Source organism: Oncorhynchus masou, chromosome 12, assembly GCF_036934945.1.
Source record: "Oncorhynchus masou masou isolate Uvic2021 chromosome 12, UVic_Omas_1.1, whole genome shotgun sequence".
NCBI lineage: Eukaryota > Metazoa > Chordata > Actinopteri > Salmoniformes > Salmonidae > Oncorhynchus > Oncorhynchus masou.
In genome coordinates this window covers 63,448,326-63,469,355 of record NC_088223.1, presented here as the reverse complement: position 1 = coordinate 63,469,355, position 21,030 = coordinate 63,448,326, and the positions used below count along the sequence as shown (strand labels likewise).

Sequence of the window (21,030 nt, the reverse complement as noted above, 5' to 3'; positions counted from 1 at the left end):
ATATTGATTTTATCTTAGTACGGCTGTGCGGAAGTGGATGGGCGGGGTAAGGGTCAAACGTGAAAATGGCTTCTCCGAAAACTGTTCCTAAAGATGCACAGGTAGGAGTAAACCGTCGAAGGTACAATTTCTGAGATGTCATAGTTTCATTAGTGATGAATGTTTAGTTCGATGTCTTTTATGACAGCTGAATAAAAGTTTCTAGTTTTTGCAGGATTGTGTCAAAGTTCGCTAGCTTGTGAGCTCGCTAACGTTAGCTAACTACGGTAACTAGCTAGGCAATTTAGCTAGCTTGTTATTTATTTGTCAGCTAGCTAACGTTAGAACTAGAAGAACAGACGCTCTTCATTTTAAATGTGCATTTGTAGAGTAGCTGTCCAGCAATATAACTCCATATCATTCTAACGTTGTTTTTGTGTAATGGCATCTACTTGCCTAGTGGGAATGGTAACTAATAGCGTGCTTGTTAGTTAGCAGGACAAGCTAACGTCAGCTGCTGACTGTTATTGTTGTAACTAGCTAGTGCAGTTGATGACAACACATGGAAATGTTATTCTACTTCATGTTTGTCCATGCAGCCACACAGCATACTGCATTTCTTGCTTATGTGCTCATATTTTTCCATTGTAAAGGTTATGATCCAAATCCTCAAAGACATGGGGATAACAGAGTATGAGCCCAGAGTTATTAATCAAATGCTGGAATTTACCTACAGTAAGTATACATTCAACTCTCGCAGGTTAGTTATGCTCAGTGTGCAATATTGCATGTTTAGTAGTTACAAGACACCAACGTATCAAGACAATGAACAGCTGTCCTTATATATCATTTGATTTTACAGGATATGTGACAACTATTATTGAGGATGCCAAAATCTATGCAACACATGCCAAGAAGAACATTGTGGATGCTGATGACATAAGACTTGCAATCCAGTGTCGAATGGACCAGTCCTTCACCTCCCCACCACCACGAGATGTAAGATTTAAAACTAGTGCCAAGACAGACATTACATTTTTTTTCTGATGTTCATAAATGATCTAGAATAACTCCTGACAATGTTGTCTTTGTGTAGTTCCTGCTGGATGTAGCTAGGCAGAAGAACCAGACCCCTCTGCCCTTGATTAAGCCATACACTGGGCCACGCTTGCCCCCTGACCGTTACTGTCTTACTGCTCCTAACTACAGGCTTAAGTCCATACAGAAAAAGGTAACCTTATGTTCTGCTTTGCAGATTTTACTGCACTTGCAATCAATGTTTATTGTATTCTATTCCAGCATGTTCTCTTTTGTGAATCCTTCTGACTGTTCCTCTTCTGTGCAGGTGTCCTCATCTGCAGGGAGAATAACAGTGCCTCGCCTCAGTATAGGAGCTGTGTCCAGCAGGCCCAGCACGCCTACCCTTGGTGAGGAACCCTTTTGTGCAATCTACGTTTTCACTCATACCATGTCATTTTATTGCATTTTTTAAAATATTTTTTTTAACACACTGCTCCAAGTCCTTATTTGACAGTGGGATGTGGGTTTGCTTCCTGGTGTGCAGACCTGTTGCTACCATATCTATTGTTTTTGTAATGAAACAGAAAATACATGTACTCCTTCCTTCCTGCATGTTTCCAGGCACTCCCTCGGTGCAGTCAGTCACAACCAAAGTGGGGACGCCAGTGTCACTGTCGGGGCAGCGCTTCAGCGTTCAGATCCCATCCTCACAGACTGCAGCCTCCAAGTCCTGTAAGACTAACCTTAATTTCACACTGCTAACTTGCTGCTAACTTGCTTCAGATTGCTGGTGAAGGAGTCTACTGTAATCTTTTATACTATGTATTTACATCATTAGAGAATGTCGCCGGAGGAAATGGTGGCCGGTTTACGAGCTCCTGACCAATTGTGCGATCTCTAATATTAAAGACGTCTCAAGGTTCTTCTCACCTTAGTTAGTATAGAATACTTCATAATAGTCTGTAGTCCATCTGTATTTTTCGTGGCTGTTTATTTACTGTCACAAACTGTTGCTGGCACAAAGACTTTAATCAGCGAGCTGTATAGGACCATAAAAAAACTGAATTCCGTTTTACCTCATTTCTACCAGTGCCCCTGTGCAGGGTAAGATGGCGCCGGAGCAGAAGGCAGACGTGCCCCCAACTGATTTTTTTTGTTGTTCGTTTATCTGCATTTGTAACTTGCTGCTACTGTCTCTTATGACCGAAAATAACTTTTAGACATCAGGACTGCAATTACTCACCACGAACTAGCAGAATCCTTTTTCTTCTTTCACAACTCTGACGAGCCCAAGGCGGGGGATATACAGCTCCCTCGGGAGCAGGCCCAGACCCCCGTGATCTGCGTGAAGAGGAGGTGGAGAAAGAGAGGCCGGAGAGCGGGCTGCCTTCTGAGAAGGCGATCGAATAAACCACTACTTCCCTCAAATCTGCTAGCAAACATGCAATCTTTGGACAATAAAATCTACGAGTTACGGGGAAGATTAAACTACCAATGGGACATTAAAAAGAGTAACATCTTATGCTTCACGGAGTCAATATCAACATACAGCTGGCTGGTTATATAATCAAATCAAATTTTATTTGTCACATACACATGGTTAGCAGATGTTAATGCGAGTGTAGCGAAATGCTTGTGCTTCTAGTTCCGACAATGCAGTAATAACCAACAAGTAATCTAACTAACAATTCCTAAACTACTGTCTTATACACAGTGTAAGGGGATAAAGAATATTTACATTTACATTACATTTACATTTAAGTCATTTAGCAGACGCTCTTATCCAGAGCGACTTACAAGTAAAAAATTTTTTTTTACCTTTATTTAACCAGGCAAGTCAGTTAAGAACACATTCTTATTTTCAATGACGGCCTGGGAACAGTGGGTTAACTGCCTGTTCAGGGGCAGAACGACAGATTTGTACCTTGTCGGCTCGGGGTTTGAACTCACAACCTTCCGGTTACTAGTCCAACGCTCTAACCACTAGGCTACCCTGCCGCCCCAGTGATGGTACAGAGCAGCATAGGCAAGATACAGTAGATGGTATCGAGTACAGTATATACATATGAGATGAGTATGTAAACAAAGTGGCATAGTTATACATGTATTACATAAGGATGCAGTCGATGATATAGAGTACAGTATATACGTATGCATATGAGATGAATAATGTAGGGTAAGTAACATTATATAAGGTAGCATTGTTTAAAGTGGCTAGTGAAATATTTACATCATTTCCCATCAATTCCCATTATTAAAGTGGCTGGAGTTGAGTCAGTGTCAGTGTGTTGGCAGCAGCCACTCAATGTTAGTGGTGGCTGTTTAACAGTCTGATGGCCTTGAGATAGAAGCTGTTTTTCAGTCTCTCGGTCCCAGCTTTGATGCACCTGTACTGACCTTGCCTTCTGGATGATAGCGGGGTGAACAGGCAGTGGCTCGGGTGGTTGATGTCCTTGATGATCTTTATGGCCTTCCTGTAACATCGGGTGGTGTAGGTGTCCTGGAGGGCAGGTAGTTTGCCCCCGGTGATGCGTTGTGCAGACCTCACTACCCTCTGGAGAGCCTTACGGTTGAGGGCGGAGCAGTTGCCATACCAGGCGGTGATACAGCCCGCCAGGATGCTCTCGATTGTGCATCTGTAGAAGTTTGTGAGTGCTTTTGGTGACAAGCCGAATTTCTTCAGCCTCCTGAGGTTGAAGAGGCGCTGCTGCGCCTTCTTCACGATGCTGTCTGTGTGAGTGGACCAATTCAGTTTGTCTGTGATGTGTATGCCGAGGAACTTAACTTGCTACCCTCTCCACTACTGTTCCATCGATGTTGATAGGGGGGTGTTCCCTCTGCTGTTTCCTGAAGTCCACAATCATCTCCTTAGTTTTGTTGACGTTGAGTGTGAGGTTATTTTCCTGACACCACACTCCGAGGGCCCTCACCTCCTCCCTGTAGGCCATCTCGTCGTTGTTGGTAATCAAGCCTACCACCGTTGTGTCGTCCGCAAACTTGATGATCGTGTTGGATGCGTGCGTGGCCACGCAGTCGTGGGTGAACAGGGAGTACAGGAGAGGGCTCAGAACGCACCCTTGTGCGGCCCCAGTGTTGAGGATCAGCGGGGAGGAGATGTTGTTACCTACCCTCACCACCTGGGGGCGGCCCGTCAGGAAGTCCAGTACCCAGTTGCACAGGGTCTCGAGCTTGATGACGAGCTTGGAGGGTACTATGGTGTTGAATGCCGAGCTGTAGTCGATGAACAGCATTCTCACATAGGTATTCCTCTTGTCCAGATGGGTTAGGGCAGTGTGGTTGAGATTGCATCGTCTGTGGACCTATTTGGGCGGTAAGCAAATTGGAGTGGGTCTAGGGTGTCAGGTAGGGTGGAGGTGATATGGTCCTTGACTAGTCTCTCAAAGCACTTCATGATGACGGAAGTGAGTGCTACGGGGCGGTAGTCGTTTAGCTCAGTTACCTTAGCTTTCTTGGGAACAGGAACAATGGTGGCCCTCTTGAAGCATGTGGGAACAGCAGACTGGTATAGGGATTGATTGGATATGTCCGTAAACACACCAGCCAGCTGGTCTGCGCATGCTCTGAGGGCGCGGCTGGGGATGCCGTCTGGGCCTGCAGCCTTGCGAGGGTTAACACGTTTAAATGTTTTACTCACCTCGGCTGCAGTGAAGGAGAGACCACATGTTTCCGTTGCAGGCCGTGTCATTGGCACTGTATTGTCCTTAAAGCGGGCAAAAAAGTTATTTAGTCTGCCTGGGAGCAAGACATCCTGGTCCGTGACTGGGCTGGATTTCTTCCTGTAGTCCGTGATTGACTGTAGACCCTGCCACATGCCTCTTGTGTCTGAGCCGTTGAATTGGGATTCTACTTTGTCTCTGTACTGACGCTTAGCTTGTTTGATAGCCTTACGGAAGGAATAGCTGCACTGTTTGTATTCAGTCATGTTACCAGACACCTTGCCCTGATTGAAAGCAGTGGTTCGCGCTTTCAGTTTCACGGGAATGCTGCCATCAATCCACGGTTTCTGGTTTGGGAATGTTTTAATTGTTGCTATGGGAACGACATTTTCAACGCACGTTCTAATGAACTCGCACACAGAATCAGCGTATTCGTCAATGTTGTTATCTGACGCAATACGAAACATGTCCCAGTCCACGTGATGGAAGCAGTCTTGGAGTGTGGAGTCAGCTTGGTCGGACCAGCGTTGGACAGATCTCAGCGTGGGAGCTTCTTTTTTTAGTTTTTGTCTGTAGGCAGGTGTCAGCAAAATGGAGTCGTGGTCAGCTTTTCCGAAAGGGGGGCGGGGCAGGGCCTTATATCCGTCGCGGAAGTTAGAGTAACAGTGATCCAAGGTTTTTCCACCCCTGGTTGCGCAATCGATATGCTGATAAAATTTAAAAATTAGGAGTCTTGTTTTCAGATTAGCCTTGTTAAAATCCCCAGCAACAATGAATGCAGCCTCCGGATAAATGGTTTCCAGTTTGCAAAGAGTTAAATAAAGTTCGTTCAGAGCCATCGATGTGTCTGCTTGGGGGGGATATATACGGCTGTGATTATAATCGAAGAGAATTCTCTTGGTAGATAATGCGGTCTACATTTGATTGTGAGGAATTCTACATCAGGTGAACAGAAGGATTTGAGTTCCTGTATGTTTCTTTCATCGCACCATGCCTCGTTAGCCATAAGGCATACACCCCCACCCCTCTTCTTACCAGGAAGGTGTTTGTTTCTGTCGGCGCGATGCGTGGAGAAACCCGTTGGCTGCACCGCTTCGGATAGCGTCTCTCCAGTGAGCCATGTTTCCGTGAAGCACAGAACGTTACAGTCTCTGATGTCCCTCTGGAATGCTACCCTTGCTCGGATTTCATCAACCTTGTTGTCAAGAGACTGGACATTGGCAAGAAGAATGCTAGGAAGTGGGGCACGATGTGCCCGTCTCCGTAGTCTAACCAGAAGACCGCCTCGTTTCCCTCTTTATCGGAGTCGGTTTTTTGGGTCGCTGCATGCGATCCATTCCGTTGTCCTGTTTGTAAGGCAGAACACAAGATCCGCGTCGCGAAAAACATATTCTTGGTCGTACTGATGGTGAGTTGACGCTGATCTTATATACAGTAGTTCTTCTCGACTGTATGTAATGAAACCTAAGATGACCTGGGGTACTAATGTAAGAAATAACACGTAATGTACCGGCAGGTTAGAACAGCGGCGCCTGGTAAAACAAGGGGCGACGGACTTTGTATTTTTGTAAATAACAGCTGGTGCACTATATCTAACGAAGTCTCGAGCTATTACATTCCCGAGGTTGAGTATATCATGATAAGCTGTAGACCACACTACCTACCAAGATGGTTCTCATCTGTATTCTTCATAGCTCTTTTACATATCACTTCAGTCAGAGGTTGGCACTAAGATGGCATTGAATGAGCTGTATTCTGCCATAATCAAACAAGAAAACGCTCACCCAGAGGCTCCACTCCTAGTAGCCGGGAACTTTAATGCAGGGAAACTTAAATAAGATAGAAATTTGGTCTATCAGCATGTTAAATGTGCGACCAGAGGGGAAAGAACTATGGACCACCTACAGTTGAAGTCGGAAGTTTACAAACACTTAGGTTGGAGTCATTAAAACTTGTTTTTCAACCACTCCACAAATTTCTTGTTAACAAACTATAGTTTTGGCATGTCGGTTAGTTTCCACAAGTCTGGTTCATCCTTAGGAGCAATGTCCAAATGCCCGAAGGTACCACGTTCATCTGTAAAAACAATAGTATGCAAGTATAAACACCATGGGACCACGCAGCCGCGATACTGCTCAGGAAGGAGACCCATTCTGTCTCCTAGAGATAAACGTACTTTGGTGCGAAAAGTACAAATCAATCCCAGAGCAACAGCAAAGGACCTTGTGAAGATGCTGGAGGAAACCGGTACAAAAGTATCTATATCCACAGTACAACGAGTCCTATATCAACACAACCTGAAAGGCTGCTCAGCAAGGAAGAAGCCACTGCTCCAAACCCAACATTAAAAAAAAACAGACTACGGTTTCCGACTGTACATAGGGAGAAAGATTGTACTTTTTGGAGAAATGTCCTCTGGTCTGATGAAACAAAAATATAACTGTTTGGCCATAATGACCATTGTTATGTTTGGAGGGAAAAAGGGGAGGCTTGCAAACCGAAGAACACCATCCCAGCCGTGAAGCACTGGGGTGGCATCATCATGTTGTGGGGTGCTTTGCTGCAGGAGAGACTGGTGCACTTCACAAAATAGATGGCGTCATGAGGTGGGGAAATTATGTGGATGTATTGAAGCAACACCTCAAGACATCATTCAGGAAGTTAAAGCTTGGTCGCAAATGGGTCTTCCAAATGGACAATGACCCCAAGCATACTTCCAAAGTTGTGTCAAAATGGCTTAAGGACAACAAAGTCAAGGTATTGGAGTGGCCATCACAAAACCCTGACCTCAATCCTATAGAAAATGTGTGGGCAGAACTGAAAAAGTGTGTGCGAGCAAGGAGGCCTACAAACCTGACTTGGTTACACCAGCTCTGTCAGGAGGAATTGGCCAAAATTTACCCAACTTATTGTGGGGAGCTTGTGGAAGGCTACCTGAAATGTTTGACCCAAGTTAAGCAATTTGAAAGCAATGCTACCAAATACAAATTGAGTGTATGTAAACTTCTGACCCATGGAGAATGTGATGAAAGAAATAAAAGCTGAAAGAAATAATTCTCTATTATTATTCTGACATTTCACATTTTTAAAATTAAGTTGTGATCCTAACTGACCTAAGACTTGGACTTTTTTACAATGATTAAATGTCATGAATTCTGAAACTGAGTTTAAATGTATTTGGCTAAGGTGTATGTAAACATCCGACTTCAACTGTGTACTCCACACACAGAGATGCATACAAAGGTCTCCCTCGCCCTCCATTTGGCAAATCTGACCATAATTCCTTCCTCCTGATTCCTGCTTACAAGCTACAATTAAAGCAGGAACCACCAGATCAATAAAAAAGTAAGATGAAGCAGATGCTAAGCTACTGGACTGTTTTGCTAGCACAGACTGGAATATGTTCTGGGATTCTTCCAATGGCATTGAAGAGTATACCGCATCTGTCATTGGCTTCATCAATAAGTGCATTGATGACTTCGCCCCCACAGTGACTATGTACATACCCCAACTAGAAGCCATGGATTACAGGCAGCGTCCGCATTGAGCTAAAGGCTAGAACTGCCACTTTCAAGGAGTGGGACTCTAACCCGGAAGCTTATTAGAAATCCCGCTATGCCCTCCGGTGAACCATCAAACAGGCAAAGCATCAATACAGGACTAAGATCGAGTCGTACTACACCGGCTCTGACGCTCGTCGGATGTGATGGGGCTTGCAAACCATTACAGACTACAAAGGGAAGCACAGCCAAGAGCTGCCCAGTGACACAAGCCTACCAGATGAGCTAAACTACTTCTATGCTCGATCCGAGGCAAATAACACTTAAACTTGCATGAGAGCATCAGCTGTTCCGGAAGACTGTGTGATCACGCTCTCCGCTGCCGATGTGAGTAACACAGGTCAACATTCACAAGGCCACAGGGCGAGATGGATTACCAGGACGTGTACTGCGAGCATGCACTGACCAACTTGCAAGTTTCACTGACATTTTCAACCTCTCCCTGTCCGAGTCTGTAATACCTACAGTGGGGCAAAAAAAGTGTTTAGTCAGCCACCAATTGTGCAAGTTCTCCCACTTAAAAATATGAGAGGCCTGTAATTTTCATCATAGACTTCACTTCAACTATGACAGACGAAATGAGAAAAAAAAATCCAGAAAATCACATTTGTAGGATTTTTAATGAATTTATTTGCAAATTATGGTGGAAAATAAGTATTTTGTCACCTACAAACAAGCAAGATTTATTGCTCTCACAGACCAGGAACTTCTTCTTTAACTTCTTGATACTACCCATCCCGTATCCGGGATCGTGAATACAGCCTCAGGCTCATTAGCATAACGCAACGTTAACGAAAATGAAAATAATATGCCTGCTCTCAAGCTTACCCTTTTCTTAACAACACTGTCATCTCAGATTTTCAAAATATGCTTTTGAACCATAGAAATTGACTAATTTGTGTAAGAGTATGCAAAGCTAGCAATGCATTTTGAATAACATGTAGCACGCAACATTTTCACAAAAACCAGATAACCAAATAAATAAAATCATTTACCTTTTGAAGAGCTTCTGATGTTTTCAATGAGGAGACTCTCAGTTACACACCAAATGCGCAGTGTTTCCTGAAAGCGTCTGTGTGTAGGAGAAATCGTTCCGTTTTCTACATTGCGCCTGGCTACTGAAACGAACCGAAAATGCAGTCACCTACAACGTAAAACTTTTTCCGGATTAACTACATAATATCGACGAAACATGGCAAACGTTGTTTGGAATCAGTCCTCAAGGTGTTTTTTTCACATATCTCTTCATTGACATGCAGTTCGTGGAAACTCTCTGTATTGTTTGGAAAAATACTGGCAGGTGACTTTTTGCGCACCAATTTCGGCGCAGGACAATTTTCATTCCTCTTGCGTTCACAGCCATATAAGGAGATCATGACATCTCATCTTGGTTTTGCCTGAAGCTCACGTTAAAGGGCACGCACAGAGAAGATCTTTGGACACGTCGTCAAGGTAAATTTTCTTATGGTCAATCTTCCAATGATCTGCCTACAAATACGTCACAATGCTGCAGACACCTTGGGGAAACGACAGAAAGGGCAGACTCATTCCTCTTGCGTTCACAGCCATATAAGGAGATCATGACAAACAGAGCCTCAAAAATCCTTGTCATTTCCTGGATGCCATCTTCTTGGTTTTGCAAACGTTAAAGGGCACGCACAGAGAAGATCTTTGTATTTCTGGACACGTCAGAGTGTTTTCTTTCGAACAGTAGCAATTATATGCATAGTCGATCTTTTTGTGACAAAATATCTTGTTTAAAACGGGAACGTTTTTCATCCAAAAATGAAATTGCGCCCCTAGAGTTCCAAAAGGTTAACAACACTGTCATCTCAGATTTTCAAAATATGCTTTTGAACCATAGCAAATCAAGCATTTGTGTAAGAGTATTGCAAGCTAGCTTAGCATTTGGCACGCAACATTTTCACAAAAACCAGATAACCAAATAAATAAAATAATTTACCTTTGAAGAACTTCGGATGTTTTCAATGAGGAGACTCTCAGTTACATAGCAAATGTTCAGTTTTTCCTGAAAGTATCTTTGTGTAGGAGAAATCGCTCCGTTTTGTACATCACATTTGGCTACCGAACCGAAAATTCAGTCACCAAAACGTCAATTTTTTTCCAAATTAACTCCATAATATCGACCAAAACATGGCAAACGTTGTTTAGAATCAATCCTCAAGGTGTTTTTTCACATATCTCTTCATTGATATGCCGTTCGTGGAAGCCTGCTTTCGTCTCAGAATCCCATGGAAAAATACCAGCAGCTGAAAATGACGCACCAATTTTGACGGAGGACACCGGGCGGACACCTGGCAAATGTAGTCTCTTATGGTCAATCTTCCAATGATATGCCTACAAATACGTCACAATGCTGCAGACACCTTGGGGAAACGATAGATAGGGCAGGCTCATTCCTGTCGCATTCACAGCCATATAAGGAGACAATGGAAAACAGAGCCTCAAAAATCCTGCTCATTTCCTGGTTGCAGTTTCATCTTGGTTTTGCCTGTAGCTCCTGTTCTGGGGCACTCACAGACAATATCTTTGCAGTTCTGGAAACTTCAGAGTGTTTTCTTTCCAAAGCTATCAATTATATGCATAGTCGAGCATCTTTTTGTGACAAAATATCTTGTTTAAAACGGGAACGTTTTTCATCCAAAAATGAAATAGCGCCCCCAGAGTTTCAAGAGGTTAAGAGGCTCCTCTGTCCTCCACTCGTTACCTGTATTAATGGCACCTGTTTGAACTGGTTATCAGTATAAAAGACACCTGTCCACAAACTCAAACAGTCACACTCCAAACTCCACTATGACCAAGACCAAAGAGCTGTCAAAGGACACCAGAAACAAAATTGTAGACCTGCACCAGGCTGGGAAGACTGGATTTGCAATAGGTAAGCAGCTTGGTTTGAAGAAATCAACTGTGGGAGCAATTATTAGGAAATGGAAGACATACAAGACCACTGATAATCTCCCTCGATCTGAGGCTCCACGCAAGATCTCACCCCGTGTGGTCAAAATGATCACAAGAACGGTGAGCAAAAATCCCAGAACCACACGGGGGGACCTAGTGAATGACCTGCAGAGAGCTGGGACCAAAGTAGCAAAGCCTACCATCAATAACACACTACGCCGCCAGGGACTCAAATCCTGCAGTGTCCAGGCCCGTCTGAAGTTTGCTAGAGAGAATTTGGATGATCCAGAAGAAGACTGGGAGAATGTCAGATGAAACAAAAATAGAACTTTTTGGTAAACTCAACTCGTCGTGTTTGGAGGACAAAGAATGCGGAGTTGCATCCAAAGAGCACCATAACTACTGTGAAGCATGGGGGTGGAAACATCATGCTTTGGGGCTGTTTTTCTGCAAAGGGACCAGGACGACTCCGTGTAAAGGAAAGAATGAATGGGGCCATGTATCGTGAGATTTTGGGTGAAAACCTCCTTCCATCAGCAAGGGCATTGAAGATGAAACGTGGCTGGGTCTTTCAGCATGACAATGATCCCAAACACACTGCCCGAGCAATGAAGGAGTGGCTTCGTAAGAAGCATTTCAAGGTCCTGGAGTGGCCTAGCCAGCCTCCAGATCTCACCCCTATAGAAAATCTTTGGAGAGAGTTGAAAGTGCGTTATGCCCAGCAACAGCCCCAAAACATCACTGCTCGAGAGGAGATCTACCTGAAGGAATGGGCCAAAATACCAGCAACAGTGTGTGAACCTTGTGAAGACTGACAAACTGTCATTGCCAACAAAGGGTATATAACAAAGTATTGAGAAACTTTTGTTATTGACCAAATACTTATTTTCCACCATAATTTGCAAATAAATTCATTAAAAATCCTACAATGTGATTTTTCTGGATTTTTTTCCTTCTCATTTTGTCTGTCATAGTTGAAGTGTACCTATGATAAATTACAGGCCTCTCATCTTTTTAAGTAGGAGAACTTGCACAATTGGTGGCTGACTAAATACTTTTTTGCCTCACTGTATATGTTTTAAGCAGACCACCATAGTGACTGTGCCCAAGAAGGTCAGAGACCTGGCAGTGTGGTGCCAGGACACCAACCTCTCCCTCATCGTGGGCAAGACAAAAGAGCTTATTGTAGACTACAGGAAACAGGTGTGCCCGAACACACCCGCATTTACGTCAGGGCTGTAGTGGAGAAGGTCAAGAGCTTAAAGTTCCTGTGTTCACATCACTAATGACCTATCGTAGTCCAAGCACACCAACACATTCATGAAGAGGGCAGGACAATGCCTCTTTCACCCTTAGGAGGCTGAAAAGATTTGGCATGGGCCCTCGGATCCTCAAAGTTCTACAGCTGCACCATTGAGAGTATCTTCAATTGTTGCATCACAGCTTGGTATGGGAACTGTTCAGCATCCGACCACAAGCCACTACAGAGGGTTGTGCATACGGCCCAGTACGTCACTGGGGCCGAAGTCCCTACCATCCAGGACCTCTATACCAGGCAGTGTCAGAAGGCACTGAAAATGATTTACATTGACCTCCCATTTATTTATTTATTTATCTTAATTTAATTGTTTTGCACTGACTCCCTTGACTGGCCCACTCACTGGACTCTATCCACACACACATACACACTACACTGACACTTCAACACACACAGTACATACAACCACATATGCTTATTGATGCCACACACGGACACACTTTTACATACGCTGCTGCTACTCCGTTTGTTCTATATCCTGATTACCTAGTCACTTTTACCCCTACCCCTTGATACTGTATTACCTCAACTACCTCGTACCCCCGCACATTGACTCTGTACTGGTACTCATTGTATATACCCTTGTTATTGTTTTTATTGTTGTTAATATTTTTATTTGGCAAATATTTGTATTTTTTCAACTGTAAAAGTCTACACCTGTTGTATTTGGCGCATGTAACCAATGCGATTTAATTGAATTCAAGTCTCTCAGACGCTTCAATTCAGTTGTTTATTCACTTAATAAAATGTGCATTTTAAATGTTCATAATAAATCCTGATATTTTTGGCTTTTGTTTTCCGACAGCCACACCATCCACCCCAATGGTTCAAAATGTCCTCATCAACCCCTCCCTGATCGGATCCAAAAAGATCCTCATCACCACAAACATGGTGTCACAGAACTCGGCCAGCGAATCGCTGAAGAGGAAGCATGAAGACGACGATGACTATGATGCATTATGACCTCATGGATAATCTGATAAAGGAGTCCGCTAGATGAAATCAAGAGTGTGCTGTAAATATAGTAGAAGGTAGTTTTGAGGTTAGCCAGCCAGCCTACAATTTCCCCCATCATTGTTGTGGACATTTAGTAAGTGTCGTGTCATGCTTGTGTGCCACTAATTTTTGTATATAAAAATAAAAAAGTGTGAATAAATGTAGTCTATGAAATGTATTTTATGGAACACTAGCTGGACACATTACCACAGTGCAGGATTTAGCTTGAAACTAAGTTAAAAAAATATACAGTGCCTTGCGAAAGTATTCGGCCCCCTTGAACTTTGCGACCTTTTGCCAAATTTCAGGCTTCAAACATAAAGATATAAAACTGTATTTTTTTGTGAAGAATCAACAACAAGTGGGACACAATCATGAAGTCGAACGACATTTATTGGATATTTCAAACTTTTTTAACAAATCAAAAACTGAAAAATTGGGCGTGCAAAATTATTCAGCCCCCTTAAGTTAATACTTTGTAGCACCACCTTTTGCTGCGATTACAGCTGTAAGTCACTTGGGGTATGTCTCTATCAGTTTTGCACATCGAGAGACTGAAATTTTTTCCTATTCCTTGCAAAACAGCTCGAGCTCAGTGAGGTTGGATGGAGAGCATTTGTGAACAGCAGTTTTCAATTCTTTCCACAGATTCTCGATTGGATTCAGGTCTGGACTTTGACTTGGCCATTCTAACACCTGGATATGTTTATTTTTGAACATTCCATTGTAGATTTTACTTTATGTTTTGGATCATTGTCTTGTTGGAAGACAAATCTCCGTCCAAGTCTCAGGTCTTTTGCAGACTCCATCAGGTTTTCTTCCAGAATGGTCCTGTATTTGGCTCCATCCATCTTCCCATCAATTTTAACCATCTTCCCTGTCCTGCTGAAGAAAAGCAGGCCCAAACCATGATGCTGCCACCACCATGTTTGACAGTGGAGATGGTGTGTTCAGGGTGATGCGCTGTGTTGCTTTTACGCCAAGCATAACGTTTTGCATTGTTGCCAAAAAGTTCAATTTTGGTTTCATCTGACCAGAGCACCTTCTTCCACATGTTTGGTGTGTCTCCCAGGTGGCTTGTGGCAAACTTTAAACGACACTTTTTATGGATATCTTTAAGAAATGGCTTTCTTCTTGCCACTCTTCCATAAAGGCCAGATTTGTGCAATATACGACTGATTGTTGTCCTATGGACAGAGTCTCCCACCTCAGCTGTAGATCTCTGCAGTTCATCCAGAGTGATCATGGGCCTCTTGGCTGCATCTCTGATCAGTCTTCTTCTTGTATGAGCTGAAAGTTTAGAGGGATGGCCAGGTCTTGGTAGATTTGCAGTGGTCTGATACTCCTTCCATTTCAATATTATCGCTTGCACAGTGCTCCTTGGGATGTTTAAAGCTTGGGAAATATTTTTGTATCCAAATCCGGCTTTAAACTTCTTCACAACAGTATCTCGGACCTGCCTGGTGTGTTCCTTGTTCTTCATGATGCTCTCTGCGCTTTTAACGGACCTCTGAGACTATCACAGTGCAGGTGCATTTATACAGAGACTTGATTACACACAGGTGGATTGTATTTATCATCATTAGTCATTTAGGTCAACATTGGATCATTCAGAGATCCTCACTGAACTTCTGGAGAGAGTTTGCTGCACTGAAAGTAAAGGGGCTGAATAATTTTGCACGCCCAATTTTTCAGTTTTTGATTTGTTAAAAAAGTTTGAAATATCCAATAAATGTCGTTCCACTTCATGATTGTGTCCCACTTGCTGTTGATTCTTCACAAAAAAATACAGTTTTATATCTTTATATTTGAAGTCTGAAATGTGGCAAAAGGTCGCAAAGTTCAAGGGGGCCAAATACTTTCGCAAGGCACTGTATATATAAAGCTTGAAACTTCTAATGGCACTTCAAATGCAGAAAGCAAGATATGAGTGAATACAATAGGATTTTTACACTTCAGTCTGGGAATAGTTTAGAGGACTTGTTCCACTCAGTTGCTAATAGAGGGAGACATCAATCTGATGACTCCATGATCTGATTATTTTATTGGGAATATACACTTGAATATCAAAGCAGTAGACTTGCGCACTTTTTGTCATTGTCCTGAGATGAACAGTAAGAAACTGATTGTCCTGTCAAAACTTCCCCAGCTACTACAACAATCAGATATTGCACATTAATAACGGAGTAACATAAGTATAGATGTACATTAGGACATATGGGTCTAAATTCTTCTTAACTGGATTAGTGATGGATGGATGTATGGTCCAAGAAACCGACCAAATCAAAGTTTATTGGTCGCGCACACAGTTCTCCTTTTCCCAGTCTCTAATCCCCATGTCTCAAGCTGACCACCACCATTCCTGTTCCCAAGAAATCTAAGACGACCTGCCATAATGATTACCACCCTGTAGCACTCACATGTAAGCATGAAGTAATTTGAAAGGCTGGTTATGGCACACATAAACTCCAACATCCCAGACACCCTAGACTAGGGATCATCAACTAGATTCAGTCACGGGACAATTTTTTTATTGAGTGGATGTTCAGGGGACTGGAACATAATTGCAAATAATATGTACTGCAAATTAACCGCAGGAAGCCCAAACAGATCTATTTGACTAAAACATAATTTCTTGCTTACTGTATAGGATCACATACACTGAGTGTACAAAACATTAGTAACACCTTCCTAATGTTGAGTTGCACCCCCTTTTGCCCTCAGAACAGCCAGAATTCATCAAGGCATGGACTCTATAAGGTGTCGAAAGCATCCAACAGGGATGTTGACCCATGTTAAATCCAATGCCTCTTACAGTTGGCTGGATGTCCTTTGGGTGGCGGACCATTCTTGATACACACAGGAAACTGTTGAGTGTGAAAAACCCAGCAGCGCTACAGTTCTTGTTACACTCAAACTGGTGCGCCTGGCACCTACTACCATATCCCATTCAAAGGCACTTAAATATTTTGTCTTGCCCCTTCAACCTCTGAATGGCACACATACACATTCAAAGTCTCAATAATCTCAAGGTTTAAAAATCCTTCTTTAACCTGTCACCTCTCTACACTGATTGAAGTGTATTTAACAGGTGATATCAATAAGGGATCATAGGTTTCACTTAGATTAATCTGGTCAGTTTGTCAATGAAAGAGCAGGTGTTCCTGCTAATATTTTGTACACTCAGTGTATATCTCTGTTAGCATGGGAATACTTTGGAACAGATTAAAAAAGTAAAATCATAATTGTTTGAAAGAAAACTTGGGGGGCTAAATAAAATCACCCATGGGCCACCAGTTGGGGAATCCTGACCTAGACCCACTGCAATTTGCATACCGCCCCAACAGATCCGTAGACTATGAAATCTCGATTGCACTCAACACTAACCTCACCCACCTAGATAAGAGGAATACCTACAGTGCATTCGGAAAGTATTCAGACCCCTTGACTTTTTCCACATTTTGTTAGGTTACAGCCTTATTCTAAAATTGATTAAAAAAATTGTTTCCCCCTCATCAATCTACACACAATACCCCACAATGACAAAGCAAAATAAATTACGGAAATATCACATTTACATAAGTATTCAGACCATTTACTCAGTACTTTGTTGAAGCACCTTTGGCAGTGATTACAGGCTTGAGTCTTCTTGGGTATGACGCTACAAGGTTGGCACACCTGTATTTGGGAAGTTTCTCCCATTCTTCTCTGCGGACACTCTCAAGCTCTGTCAGGTTGGATGGGGGAGCGGTGCTGCACAGCTATTTTCAGGTCTCTCCAGAGATGTTCAATCTTGGTTTCATCAGACCAGAGAATCTTGTTTCTCATGGTCTGAGAGTCCTTTAGGTGCCTTTTGGCAAACTCTAAGCGGGCTGTCATGTGCCTTTTAATGAGGAGTGGCTTCAGTCTGGCCACTCTACCAACTCTGTAACTGTTTCAAAGACACCATTGACCTCATGGTGAAATCCCTGAGCGGTTTCCTTTCTCTCCGGCAACTGAGTTAGGAAGGAGGCCTGTATCTTTGTAGTGACTGGGTGTATTGATTCACCATTGAAAGTGTATTAATAACTTCCCCATGCTCAAAGGGATATTCCGTGTCTGCTTTTCTTATTTTTACTAATTTACCAATCGGTGCCCTTTTTTGCAAATCATTGGAAAACATCCCTGGTCTTTGTGGTTGAATCTGTGTTTGAAATTCACTGATCGACTGAGGGACCTTACTGATAATTGTATGTGTGGGGTACAGAGATGAGGTAGTCATTAAAAAATCATGTTAAACACTATTTTTGCCGACATTCAAATGTATGCCAACATTCAGATATAACTATCTCTGTTCAATAGCGCTTACCCTTTTCTTGACCAGTTGTCTGAGAGAGGAATGTTGTTTCGATGTGCCAATGCGTAAGCAAGTTCTCTGCATTTGAGGCTACTAAGCCCATGAAACCGGTCCTCATGCCTCTGATACTCTATTATAGCCAGTCCTTTGTGCAGGTATGTGTTTGTTATCTTTTTTTGTCAATGTACTTCACTATATATTTGCCATTTATCAGACGCTTTTATCCAAAGCCACTTACAGTCATGCTTGCATACAGTTTACGTATGGGTGGCCCCAGGCATCAGACCCACAACCTTGGTGGTGCAAGTGCCATGTTTTACCAACTGAGCCATACAGTGTCATTCAGTCTATTTTTCATCCCTTGCTTCTGCAGTGGCACATATTCATGGCTGCCAAGGGAAGCCAGGCTTCCAACAACATTTTTTTTTAAATTCAATTCAATATAATGTATCTTGCGACACATAATTGTCCTTCAATTCGCAAGAGGCTAAATGTATCTCACAGGAGAAAGCATCCGAGTGATTGAACCAGCTTCCCTCTGTCTCTCTACGTGTAGGCCATCTATCTGATGCTGTCTGGTCCAAATGAGTATGACATTGTTGCCACCCATAGCATTGAAGGCAAGGGAAGCCAGGAGGCATTTAGCCACCCTCGACAAAAAATGTATAAAAAATGTGCCAATCAACGTTGAGCTAAACTGAGCGAGCTCAATTGTGAATGGTCCTGGCGCACCAACAAAAAGTGTCAAGGCAAGCCAGCTTGGATTTAGCATCACTCCTATCAAATCCCATGGAGAGCATAAGTCAGAAATTTGAATTGTTGCATCTGGTTGTGTTGTTGTCGTCCGGTGGCTAGTTAGCCAGCTAGCTAAAATCTAACCATTAATTCATACATTGTTGTGCCCCTGGCCTGAGAGGATGGAAGTTCAATACATAACTAGATGTATAGTTAAATAAAGGTTAAAGTAAAACATTTAAAAATAAGCCTAATGTTAACTAGCTAACGTTGCCTATGAATGGAAGATAGGCGAGCGAGCAAACATTTTAGCCAGGTAGCCTAGGACAGCAAAACATTTAAGTGTATACTGTATGACAGAGTGATAGACTGTTTCATAAACATTAAAGAGGAGGATGGCATTGACATTTCTCTACAAGTAGGGTGAGTCAACATGTGTTTCTACTTGTACGAACGCACACACGCATACAGAAATCAGAACCGTGGACAGTCACATCATATTTCACTTATGTTGATTACAGTGGCAATTTTAGCATGTCAATCTTAGTGGGGCAAACAAACAAAAAAATGTTTGGTGCATGCCAGCAAAGCCACAACACTAAACAATACATTAATTGCTCTATAACGGTGACAAAGGGCGCCCACAAACTGTTAGGACCAACATAAAGCTGTCCCAACAGCATAGCTTTCTTTTCAGCACCATAGAGTGAATCCTTACCAATGCTACACCTGGCTATCAGCGGAGCCTTGTCTGGCAGGGAAAGATCATTCAGCCTCATTTACTGCCTTTAAAAAAACATAGTTGATATGGCTGACTTGCTTAAACAAATATGGTTTCTACTGACAATTGAGATGTACAAACTATGGCATAAGGGGACGACAAGCGGATAAGAGGCAAACCATAATTTCATTACTGAGCGAGCTAGGAAGTTACTATAACTATTTGTTCAGCACTTTTGAAATATACAGCGACAGAATTCAGAAAATGGGCCATTCTTACAGTATTCTCCATGTACACCAAGTCAGAATCGTAGGATAAATAAAGGAGGAATATAAGCAGATGAAAGCTCTTACAATATTCGATGAGGACATTTCTCTAAAACAGGCTATTTAGAGAAATGATTAAGATGAGGCACACGGGCTACTAACAGCCTACTACACTACATACACTTAGTATTACCTTCTTAGCTACAGAATACATATCTCCCTGGCATATTACATCATTAATGCAGCAGCATACAATACATTTTTGGACTCACCGTTGTTGTGCTGTGCTCACTTGAACAGTAAGGTGGCGCGGCGGTCCTACATGGGCAAATTTTGTCATCAAACTTTGTGATCAAGGTCTGGCATTCTCTGGATTTATGGTGCTGTCAAGACAACTGGAAACAAGGTCAGTGATGTTCAGGTTGGAGCTTTAGAAAGAGGCCCGAGTTCTCGAGTTGGAATTCCGAGTTGGATGACCGTTCAAAACATATTTTCCCAGTCAGAGTTCCCAGTTGTTTTGAATTCACTGAAGTCTGAGATTTCCCAGTTCCGAGTTTCCAGTTGTTTTGAATGCGACAGAAGTCATGCTGGATTGACAGCATGGCCAATGTTGAATGTTTATCGTTTTAAGCTTGGAAAAGAGACCCTTAAACCCAGACTTGGACCACACACCCACTCCACTGAATAGCAGGTTAGTGATTGCTTTGCAGCGCTTGCAGTTAGCCTGATTCCTTCCAAACCACTCATTGTTGAATTTGCATTTTCCAACTTGTTGTGTAATGTTTATGTCCAATGGCCGATGAGCACCAATACATTTTATCTATAATTTCTCATCATCATTTCTCTTCATATGACAAGGCTTGAAAAGGATTTGCCAGTAGATTGTCGACTTGATTCATGATGACTGCTAGCCTGCTAAGATTTTGAAAGTATGATGTTGACATGATCAGTTCAATCAAAGCGACTGTAGATATAACATAATATGACATCATTTTATCTGTGGCCAATGACCTTGAGCCTTCTTGGATGGGCACTTCTAATGTAACTCTACGGCAGCACCCAAGGTGTTTGAATTGTCGCGCTCTCCCTGTAGATTTTGTGTTGACGTAATGCCCCCATGAGTGACAGAACACTGAGCCAATCACGGCGCAACTAGAGAGCATTACCAACCCCTACACTCCATATTTTCTGCTAGCTGCCCCACCACCACAGAAAGCACTGAGCTCGGCTAAAACACCTGTATTTTGGAGCTGCCCTAGTCAGTGATTTTACCCACACACCGCTACTGTGCTGCTGCTCAAATGGACTTCTTCTCTTCTATCACTTTCTTGGCTGCTCTCTCAGGAACCTCAAGGGGGACTAAACCCTTGCATGTTTTACATTTTCATACACAGGGCATGATGATGTCTGCTCTGTAACCATAGAAATGCACTTGAGTTGAATCTTGAGTTAGTATGAATCACACATTTGCAACATACTATGCATAGGTAATCAAAATGTAAT

General features: G+C 42.7%; 1 protein-coding gene across 1 annotated transcript; it reads left to right on the top strand.

The window, feature by feature from the left end:
• Positions 1-24: 24 nt before the first annotated feature.
• LOC135550632 (transcription initiation factor TFIID subunit 9-like) lies at positions 25-13,650 on the top strand. Its single transcript, XM_064981624.1, has 7 exons — positions 25-101; positions 633-714; positions 842-978; positions 1,076-1,210; positions 1,325-1,406; positions 1,621-1,731; positions 13,279-13,650. The coding sequence occupies exons 1-7, from the start codon at positions 66-68 to the stop codon at positions 13,434-13,436; spliced, it is 741 nt and encodes a 246-aa protein (XP_064837696.1). The 5' UTR covers positions 25-65; the 3' UTR covers positions 13,437-13,650.
• Positions 13,651-21,030: the final 7,380 nt, after the last annotated feature.

Coding starts and splice junctions, on each gene's coding strand:
- LOC135550632 (XM_064981624.1), top strand. CDS start 66: ATGGCTTCTCCGAAAACTGTTCCTAAAGATGCACAG. Junction 1,211..1,324: donor TTAAGTCCATACAGAAAAAG/GTAACCTTATGT, acceptor TCTTCTGTGCAG/GTGTCCTCATCTGCAGGGAG. Junction 1,407..1,620: donor GCCCAGCACGCCTACCCTTG/GTGAGGAACCCT, acceptor GCATGTTTCCAG/GCACTCCCTCGGTGCAGTCA.